An 11262-nucleotide genomic window follows, 5' to 3' on the forward strand; every position below is an offset into this window, starting at 1 on the left:
GGCCATGTCAGAACCAGACGGCAAAGACATGACGCGTACCCCGCTCACCTCCAGAGCCTCCCCTGTACCAAGTATCACAGGTGTGCACACGGCACTCCAGCAGCACCAAGAGCGCTTTTGTGTACTGGAGAACAAGCTCGATGCTGCATTTGCTAACATTTTAGTTCGACTGGAATTGATTACCCCAGGCTCCTCCGCTCAGCCGATACCCGAGCAAGCCGCCCCTGCCGCTGCAGCCCCCATGCCGCCCCCCCCCCATCCTGCGAGCCGAAGATCGCTAGTCCCAGAGCTTTTGAGGGGGATTTTGAGCTTTGCCGTGGCTTCCTGGTCCAGTGTGACATGGTGTTTCGTCATCAGCCCTCCCGCTACACTTCTGACGGGGCCAAGATAGCTTTTATTTTTTCACTGTTGACCGGAAGGGCTCTCCAGTGGGCAACGGTAGCTGTTGACCGCAACCTTAGTCTCAGCACAAACTTTGCTGCTTTTCGTGCTGAGTTCCGGGCAGTTTTTGACCACCCCGCTGAGGGAGGAGACGCCGCCTCACGTCTTCACTCCCTCCAGCAAGGTTCTCGTTCTGTAGCGGACTACACTCTCGAGTTCCGCACCCTGGCCGCCGACAGCGGGTGGGATAACAAGGCCTTGTTGAGCGCCTACCGTCGGGGCCTCTCTGACGAAATAAAGGACGGATTGTTGCGTGACCGACCAGCCACCTACCATGACCTCATCCAGCTGGCCCTGCTTATGGACCAAAGACTAAGGGAACGAGCAGCGGAACAAAGACTTGCTGCCCGCGAGAGGACCAGACGGCCGGCGTGGGAAAATCGGACCGCTTCCTACTCCCCTACCGCGGCCAAAGCTCGGGATGAGGGCCCTCACTTGGTGGACCAGTCTGGCTTTTTCCCTGCACCTACCAGCGGGGTGGAACCCATGCAGTTGGGCAGGACTCGACTTGCCACGGAGGAACGGGAGAGGAGGTTCAGGCAGCGCCTCTGCCTCTAGTGTGGGTGTGCAGGTCACGTGATCAAGACCTGCCCCACACGACCAAAAGATCAGGCTCACTAGTTAGGGGAGTACTTGTGAGCCACACCATATTTCCCCAGAGCAATAGTGACCCTGGCATTCTTTTCCCCGCAACGTTGTCCTGGAAGACTAAAAGACTGAAGGTGGGAGCATATTTGGACTCTGGAGCAGATGAGAGTTTCATGGACCGTGATTTCGCCTGTCAAGCCGGGATTGAGCTTCTGCCTCTGGACAAGTCCTTACCAGCTCAGGCCTTGGATAGGCATCCCCTGGGACCCATCACCCACCGTACCGCACTAGTCACTCTTACCCTGTCTGGCAACCACACTGAGCAAATTAGCTTGTTGATCCTCAACGCCCCTGTCGCCCCTCTTGTCCTCGGCCGTTCTTGGCTTCGCCAGCACGACCCCCAGATTTCCTGGATCTCAGGGAGGATCCTAGCCTGGAGCACGGCTTGTCATGCAAACTGCCTCAAAGCAGCAGACCCCGTCTCGGAGAACCCCAAGCTCAAATCTTCCCCATCTGACCTATCTGGGGTTCCCGCTGTCTATCATGACCTTGCTGCTGTATTTAGTAAGGAACAGGCACTTTCACTACCCCCGCACAGACCATACGACTGTGCCATTGATCTCATACCCGAAGCAGTACTCCCCTCTAGCCGCCTGTATAACCTATCCATACCCGAGAAAGAGGCCATGTCAGACTACATCACGGAATCACTCGCATCTGGTATCATCACCCCCTCTAAATCACCGGTAGCCGCTGGATTCTTCTTTGTCGGTAAGAAGGATGGGTCCTTACGTCCGTGCATCGACTACCGCAAACTCAACCTCATCACGGTCAAGAACCGGTATCCCCTACCACTCATGAGCTCTTCTTTCAAACCTCTTGCCCCTGCTACCGTTTTCACCAAGCTGGATCTCCGTAATGCATACCATCTTGTCCAGATTAGGAAGGGGGACGAATGGAAGACGGCCTTTAACACACACTTGGGTCACTTTGAGTACCGGGTCATGCCCTTCGGCCTGACCAACGCCCCAGCCGTTTTCCAGACTCTTGTTAACGACGTGCTGAGAGACATGCTCGAGAAGTTTGTGTTCGTATATCTTGATGATATTCTGATTTTCTCTCACAACCTGCAGGACCATCAACAGCACGTCCGCCTTGTTCTCCAGCGCCTCCTTGAGAATCGTCTTTTCGTCAAGGCAGAGAAGTGCGAGTTCCATTCGTCATCAGTTAACTTCTTGGGTCACATCATCGAGAAGGGTAACATCCGAGCCGACCCCAAGAAGGTCAAGGCAGTGGTGGATTGGCCCCAACCCACCACTCGTACTGAGCTTAGGAGATTCTTAGGCTTTGCGGGTTTCTACCGTCGCTTCATACTTGACTTCAGCAAGGTAGCCGCACCCCTTCACACGCTAACTTCTACCAATACAGTTTTTGTCTGGAACAAGGACGCAGACAGCGCATTCTTGAGCCTCAAGAGGAGTTTCAGTTCCGCTCCCATCCTGGTACACCCTGACCCTGACAAGCCGTTCACGGTGGAAGTAGATGCATCTGATTCTGGGATTGGAGCAGTATTGTCCCAAAGAGCTAATGAGAATAATGTGTTGCACCCTTGTGTGTTCTTTTCCAGACGCCTAACCCCAGCCGAGAGGAACTATGATGCAGGGAACCGAGAACTGTAGGCCGTCCACGAAGCTTTGGTTGAATGGAGACACTGGCTGGAGGGGGCTAAACATCCGTTCCTGGTCCTGACCGACCACCGCAACCTTATTCACATCCGTTCCGCAAAGAGACTTAATGACAGGCAAGCACGCTGGTCACAGTTCTTCGGCCGATTCAATTACACTCTCACCTACAGACCCGGTTCACGCAATGGCAAGGCTGACGCTCTTTCGCGGATCTTCTCTGAGGAACCCACAACTAGACAAACTGCAGAGACCATCCTTCCCCCGAACCGCATCTTCGGGATGGTAACTTGGGAAATCGAGGGCCTGGTCAGGACGGCGCTACGGTCCGACCCTGGTCCTGGGAACGGACCCCCCAATAGACTTTTTGTTCCGCAACCCTTAAGGAGCAAGGTACTCGACTGGGCACACTCAAGTCTGTTTACATGTCATCCCGGAATCCATAGATCGCTATCATTCATTCGACGCCGCTTCTGGTGGCCTTCCATGGAGGCGGATACTCGCGAATTCATCGCCGCCTGCTGCATCTGCGCCCGGAACAAGGCAGACCACAGCCCTCCTGCTGGACTCTTACATCCCCTTCCGATCCCGAGTCGACCTTGGTCACACATCGCTCTTGACTTCATTACTGGACTTCCCCCCTCTAAAGGTAACACCACAATCCTCACCATAATCGACAGGTTTTCCAAGGCGGCCCATTTCATACCCTTGCCCAAACTCCCATCCTCGGCCGAGACCACAGAACTGCTCGTTCAGCATGTGGTTAGAATTCACGGGATCCCCACCGACATTGTGTCTGATCGTGGTCCCGAATGTATTTCCCGGGTCTGGCAAGCTTTCTGCAAGGGGATTGGAGCCACGGTCAGCCTGACTTCTGGCTACCACCCCCAGAGCAATGGACAAGCGGAAAGGGCCAACCAGGGGGTGGAGACCATGCTGCGCTGTATGGCTGCTCAACAGCCCAACTCCTGGTGCAAGTTCATTCCATGGGTGGAGTACTCCTTTAACTCCATGACCTGCGCGGCTACTGGTATGTCCCCTTTTGAATGCTGGCAAGGTTTTCAACCTCCTTTATTTCCCTCCCAGGAGATCGAAGTGGCAGTTCCTTCCACCAGAGCTCACCTGAGACGATGCCGCAAGGTGTGGAGGTCTGCCCGCGCTGCCTTATTGAAGGCATCTGAGAAGATGCGTCGTAACGCCAACCGGCGGCGCATCCCAGCTCCCGACTATCAGCCCGGACAGCAGGTGCTGTTACGGGCCAAGGACATTCACCTCCCGATATCCTCTCAGAAGTTGGCACCACGTTTCGTTGGACCTTTTACAGTCAGATCCAGAGTCAATCCTGCCGCAGTTTGCCTGGACCTCCCTGGGTCCATGAGATCCCACCCGGTGTTTCACGTGTCTCAGGTAAAACCAGTAACCAACAGTTCACTGTCGCCCCCCATCCCTGCCCCCCCTCCGCCTAGGGTTCTCGAGGATGGGGACCAGGTGTGGACCGTCAGGGAGATTCTCAAGGTCCGACGACAAGGAAGAGGATGGGTCTACCTCGTGGACTGGTAGGGCTATGGACCTGAGGACAGATCATGGGTCCCGGCTTCTTACATCGCCGACCCTTCCCTTATTGAAGATTTTTACAGAACTCACCCTGAGGCACCCCGAAGCTCGTCGGGAGTCTCGCATAAGGGGGGAGGGGGTCCTGTTATGGGTCACACTTCTGCTGCGTCTCCTCCTGTTGCGTGCCCTGACGAGCGCACCGCAGGCCACGCCCATGGGCGCTCTCTCTCTGCTGCAAGCGCGCTTCCGCCCGGCTGCAAACGCTCTGCAATCTACGCACCTGTCCATGATGAGCGATCAGCCTTCTTAAACCAGCGCAACCTGAGATCCGACGCCAGAACGTAGCTTCTCGTATCCAGTACGGTAAGCCCATACGTTTCTCGCTCTCCTACATGTGCATTTGTTCTCCCTGTGCTTCCTTCCCGTCGTGCTCATCGTCTCCTGTGTTGTGTCTTCTCCAGCTCCCCGTCATCCTTCCTCGTGGTCAAGCTGTGTGTCTTGTCACTTTGGACCTCCCTGTGGAACCCCCTTGCCTTCCTGGATTTTCGACCTCACGCCTGTCACCCGACCACGACGCCGCGCTCCTGTCCTTGACTATCCGCCTGTCCTCCGACGCTCGAGCCTGCCTTGCCCTTATTTGGACTTCCGCCTGGATCAACACGCACCTTCAACACCCTCTGACAACCACGCTCAGATAAGTGCTCACATTTAGTCACACCACATCTCTTTGGTTTAATTACACATCTCATTTACACACCAAGCTGTTAATAAACAAGCTGGCAGCTAAACGACGTCATATCTCTGTCGTCTTCTTCTCCCGATATCACGTCACAGTTGGACTCGTTACAGATTACAACCGGTAGCTTGTAAGGCTCCCGTTGGGGGAGATCTACCAAGCCAGCTTTCACTAGTAAGCCCCCTGGTAAGGAAGGTGAAGCTGGTTGTTCAATGACAACAGACTTTTCATTCTGTACTCCATCCAATGGAGCAATTCCTTCCAGTACAACAGTTTCTCCAGCTGGGATAACTTGTGTACTCTTTCCTTGCAGCCTCACTGCACAACGAGGCACAGTGTTGCTCGTCTGTTGGTGTCTCACCTCAAGTATTTTGAGGACTGCTCTGTAGCCATGTGGAATTGGCTGGTGTGTCATTCCAGCTTTGGAGTAGATGTCATACAGGACATCAAGTGTATTGGTTCCTATCAGTACAAGGGACTCTGTGGTGAGTTTAATGTCGGGGACTACCAGAGCAAGTGTAGTTACATCAACTGGTATCCCTACAAACTCTTTTGGAAAAGTTATAGCCAATTCAATGTAACCTATGTAGGGAACAAATTGACCTGCCGCTCCCTCCACTTCTAGGAGGTTGTATAGGGGCTTAATTTCTTGTTCTGAGAAATGCTGTTCATAGAATGATTGGGGAACAGTTGTGACTTGGGATCCCGTATCAAGTAGACAGTTAACATCTTCATCCTTTACCTTAACTAAGGCCGTACTCTTGGTACCAACCAACCCCTTAGGGAGTTTGAATGGATGAGTTTTCTCTGACTGTTCTGAGTTGTTACATACTTGAGCTTTGCTCTTGACATTCACGACTGGGGGACGTTGACTCTTTTCAGCACCTGTTTGTCCCACAACAGGAGCTGTTAGTCGTTTAAATGAGAATTGGGATGGTTTTGCGCCTCCCATGCACGCCGCTTGTCTTTTAATTGTTTTTTCTTTTTAGCCACTAGGGCAGGGTTTGCAGCTTCAGTGCATGATGGCGAAATGTGCCCATCTTCTCCACAATTAAAGCAGTACCAGGGTCTTGGTCTGCCTCTTTGCTTTTCTCTTGTCTGCTTCTGCGTGTCTGCATTTGCATTGTCTGGTACTTTGCTTTGGGATTTATTTTCAGCTCCCTTATTGGAACCTTTGCTCTTTTCCTGAGTCATAAAAGTGGTTAATTGACTTTGCAGGCTTGCCACCTGCCTCATAAGTTCCTCAATAACATTGGGACTGACTTCTGTTTTCCTTTCTGGCTCAGCCCAAGCACATGCGCCTTGAGACTGAAGTTGGGCTCGCTGTTTTGTGGCACCAAAGTGTTTTTTCATGCGAATAGATTTCTGCTGCTGCCGATCCTCTTCAGTTCGCACCATTAGCAGGAGTGCTGAAAATGAAGGTGGGCTGCTTTTCTTTTGGTCTAGTTGCAGAGTAGAAAGCAGAGAAAAATCGAAACACCCCCTACAAAACTGCTTAAGGAGATGGTTGTCTACTTCTTCAGGTGCAACTCCCTCTCTTTTCACAACAAGGTTAAGAGCTGCCTGCAGCCGATGGAGGTAAGTGGAGGACTTTTCAGCAGGATCTTGGTAAGTATTTAGGAATTGTGCAAAAAGCTCTTCTCCCTCCTCGACGGTGCCAAAGGCTGAGTCGAGCAGCTCCAGGTAGGTTAAAGGTGGTGAATCAGGCCGTAGCCCTTTGACTACTTCGGCTGCGGGTGAAAGCAAGCTTTCCAGAATCCTTCTGGATATTTGGAAAGGGGACATGTTCGGATCTTTCATGAGCAACTCAACATGTGAGCGCCAAGTGTCGTAATCGGTTTCATTGTTGGGTTTGGGAGTCTTGCCGGAAAAGGAACGGAGCCTTACTGGAGACTGCAAGTGTGAGCTTACATCTTCCCTTCTCACAATATGCTCAACCACAACCTTCTGTATCTCTGGGGGATTCAAGTCACTTACTAAAAGTAAAGGGGCTCTTCTTTCACTAGAAATGGGGGCTGAGTCAGCGACATTGAGACCAATGTTATTCTGAGAGGCATTTGAGGATAAAATGGGGGACTGTTCAGACTGTTCACTGGTGGAAAGGAGCTGTGGGGTCACAAAAGTGGTCTCAACATGCACAGTTGAGTCCTCTTCGGTCACAGGGCTCGTAGCTCCAATATCCCTGCCAATCTGGGACATCATTTCTTGCGGCACCTCCTCATACTCTTTGCCACTTAGCTTAGCTATGGTTTTAAGGTCATTTAGGAACGTTTTGGTAACGTCGCTGCCCATTTCAGTAGTGTACACACTGCCTAATGTTTTAACAGTATAAACAACACTGTGTTCACCATGTATCATGCGATTGCTGTAAGGCAAAATTGCTTTTAAGATTTCTACATCTTCGCAGTTTGAGTATTCAACGATCAGGTTATTGTAAAACGGGGACGAATCATCATCAACGTAAAGGGATCTTTCAATAGTGCCGTATTTCTTAAGAAAATCAATGACTTGGTCATCCTGTTCTTTGGTACCGGTTACCCCACTAGCAATGACTGCATTCGGGACTTTAACACCAGAGTTTTGTACAAAATCCATATTGGACACAATTTCAATATTGATATGCAAATGACTGGCTCCTGGCTAGCTCGCCAATTCTGTAACCCTAGTTACGAACTAGTAATAGAGGAAACAGGTGAGTAGTAGTCAATGGTGTAAATATCGAACTGGACTAGTATCAGAAGAATCCTAGTGTTTTTAAGAGCCAGTGTTGCATATCAATAATGACACAGACAACGATGAACTTGAATGTTGAATGGCCAAACATGTATTGAAAAGTGCACATATAAATTTACAACAACTGCAGTATATGAAAAATAATGAACAAGAATAAGAAAAGCCGGCAGAATAGAAACCCTTTTTTCAAAGTTCCCAAAGTTTGTTTACATAGTTAGTTGGGGCCCGTTTCTCTGTAGCTAACAGTGCACTGTATAAGTATTGTCCTACCGCACAGACCGTGGGGGAGGGGACGTCAACACTGCACCACAGTGTCCAGATTCTAAGGTAGCTCGCCACCCAGTATGCACTGGGAATCGGATCGATGGATCTCGGGAATGGGTGTTGGAGTTGGAGAGACTGCGGAGCCTCTCATCCACCTGGGCTGGAAGGGCGATGTCGTCCTCTCCACACAAGGTGCAGGGAATTAAGATGGTATTTGAATCACCCAATCAAAAAACCTGACCTAACAATAGATCAGACAAGACCCAATAGCTTGTATTATTCACACACACTGGTTTCAACTGTGTTCTTAAATAACCATGAATTAGCTTAAATACTTTTAACTAGCATTAATTAGCTCAATCATGTCATTAATCACCAATCATGTATCTCAAATGCTTTGGTTTACAATGTATTTGTTTTCAAAATATAAAATATCAAATTAAAAGTTAAGCGCTTATTATAGTTCTTTTTCCAATTGTTCAAATATTCAAAAATGTATGAAATGTTTCTTCAAATACAAAAATACAAATACTATTTAAATGCACCTTTAAGTTCACAATTAAACGAGGTAGGTTAATTGCACAAAGTTCACAATGCTCAAAATGGACTTTTGTGTAGCAACTTGGAGGTATATAAGGTTACAACGTGCTAAATCTCTCCCTTGCTAGCACAGGTGAGAGATGCACTAAAAATTACCCCTTCAATCACTAAATCAAAAGTACTCAGTAATCTATTACTTCAGTAAAACAAAAATAATCACAGTGTTCCTAGCATGTGCTGTAAACATGAACAAAATACATATCACCAACACTTATGGCTCAAATAAAACATCACATCATTGTTATTCACTCACCGCTGATCAAGTGAAATGACTGCACAGGATGTCAGTCAGTGAATATTACACTCGGATGTCACACTGCTCTACAAGGTTCAAACAACACAATATACGGATCAAAAGTTGTATAACAACATTAGAAATGTGGATGGATCGAATTGCAAGCTTATTTTCAAGCCTTACCGAGTGGATGGCCAAGGATTGATCGACAGGTTCTCCGCGTGTGTTCGCATTGCCACGCATGGACCGACAAAACCGGAAGGGGAGTTTCTCTTCTTCCACACTACAGGAAGTTGCGTCATACAATGAGTGACACGGAAGGGCTCACAGGCTCACCGATTGCCCTCTAGAGGTGACAACCATGGAGACAGGTAATTTGTACCTCTGCAATTTCTGTTAAGACACCATGTTTGTGTCAACATTTTTATGTATATTGTGTATTTTCTATTTTAACAACTTGTAGAGCAGGTTAAAAGTATAAATGAATAACGTAAAGTGCAGATTAGTTTGTACCTCTTTTAACACTTAGTTATTTAACTGAAATGAATGTATCGTTACTAAATGAATTATTTTAACTCAAATGAATTATTTCAACTCCAGGCATATGGTGTTTTCAATCCTGAGTTACATTAGCTCCTCCTGTGTGCCGAAGCTAAAGTTGGTAAGTGTACCATCAGTAATTCCTAGGCTGGGATGGGTGGGAATAGGAACATGAATAATTAATCATTGTGAGTGTTGACCATTTAGCTCACCTCGGTCTGACAGACAATTAGTCAATTGGTTAATAAAAAAAACAATTCTTCTCAACAAAAGAGGAGAAATATAACCTTAGGGAAAAATGCAACTTAAAACATTTGTATGCAGGTACAACACTAAATCACCTTTAGTATATCAGTATGTGGAATTCAATTATAGAATGGATTAAGCAAAGAACTCAAACAATTTACCAATATGATTGACTTTAAGAAGCTGTTCAAACTACAAGTGTTCACAAAGTACAACACAAAAAAAGTATGCTAATTGTCTTGAAGTGTTTGAAAATAAATAAATAATGCCATTATGTAAATCAGTGGTCCCAAAACTACGGCCCGCTGGCTGGATCCGGCCCCCCAGCATCCAAAATCCGGCCCACAGGAAGTCCCAAGTAAAAAAAAAAGTGCCGATAAATGCTTTAAAATGTAATATCGGAAATTATCTGTATCAGTTTTTTTATTATCGGTATCAGGTTTTAATTTTTTTATTTTATTTTTTTTTATTTATTAAATCAACATAAAAAACACAAGATACACTTACAATTAGTGCACCAACCCAAAAACCTCCCTCCCGCATTTACACTCATTCACACAAAAGGGTTGTTTCTTTCTGTTATTAATATTCTAGTTCCTACATTATATATCAATATATATCAATACAGTCTGCAAGGGATACAGTCCGTAAGCAAAACATGATTGTGCGTGCTGCTGGTCCACTAATAGTACTAACCTTTAACAGTTAATTTTACTCATTTTCATTAATTACTAGTTTCTATGTAACTGTTTTTATATTGTTTTACTGTCTTTTTTATTCAAGAAAATGTTTTTAATTGATTTATCTTATTTTATTTTATTAATATTTAAAAAAAGGACCTTATCTTCACCATACCTGGTTGTCCAAATTAGGCATAATAATGTGTTAATTCCACGACTGTAAATATCAGTATCGGTTGATATCGGTATCGGTTGATATCGGTATCGGTAATTAAAGAGTTGGACAATATCGGATATCGGCAAAAAGCCATTATCGGACATCCCTAGTGACAATGTTAAATGTTGATGAACATCAATGTTAATTTATTTTAAATGACAAAACGGATTATAAAGACAATGTATATATATATATATATATATATATATATATATATATATATATATATATATATATATATATATATATATATATATGTGTGGGAAAAAATCACAAGACTATTTCATCTCTACAGGCCTGTTTCATGAGGGGTTTCCTCAATCCTCAGGAGATTTCAATCAATAAGGAATATCGATAAGGGTTTCGTATCGATAAAATCCTAACGATATACAACCCTACTCACGACCAAGAAGGAAGACAAAGACCAATTGCATTCACAAGCCGACATATCAAACTACAGTTAAAAAAATCTTGTCTATTGAATTTGCTCATATTGATCAATTTCACCAATTTTACTTATTTTTTAAGGTGGCGAGCCTTTGGAACAGAGTCCAGTTTGTTTCGGTACAGTCCCTTTCGTACGATTTATTTTAATCCAGTGTGTACAGCCATGTAAACAACAACTTTGTTCAGCAGCAATGGCTACCCAGCCCCCACATTGCGTAATGATGAGCCCTATATTACTAAAATGTCATTATCATTATTTGTATATAGTGTACTTTTTAGGCGTACAATATGTGTACTTA

General features: G+C 46.5%; 1 protein-coding gene across 2 annotated transcripts; it reads right to left on the reverse strand.

Moving 5' to 3' along the window:
• Positions 1-286: 286 nt before the first annotated feature.
• On the reverse strand, positions 287-9301 carry LOC133662166 (uncharacterized). 2 transcript variants are annotated; one of them, XM_062065905.1, is made up of 3 exons: positions 9017-9301; positions 8852-8919; positions 287-8239 (listed from the first exon to the last, which is right to left on the reverse strand). In XM_062065905.1, exon 3 carries the CDS (start codon positions 7594-7596, stop codon positions 5911-5913), a length of 1686 nt encoding a protein of 561 aa, XP_061921889.1. In that variant the 5' UTR covers positions 7597-8239; positions 8852-8919; positions 9017-9301; the 3' UTR covers positions 287-5910. The 2 variants fall into 2 exon arrangements, with proteins under 2 accessions (XP_061921889.1, XP_061921888.1); XM_062065904.1 differs by having other exon boundaries at positions 8852-9301.
• Positions 9302-11262: the final 1961 nt, after the last annotated feature.

This window comes from Entelurus aequoreus, linkage group LG12, assembly GCF_033978785.1.
Source record: "Entelurus aequoreus isolate RoL-2023_Sb linkage group LG12, RoL_Eaeq_v1.1, whole genome shotgun sequence".
NCBI lineage: Eukaryota > Metazoa > Chordata > Actinopteri > Syngnathiformes > Syngnathidae > Entelurus > Entelurus aequoreus.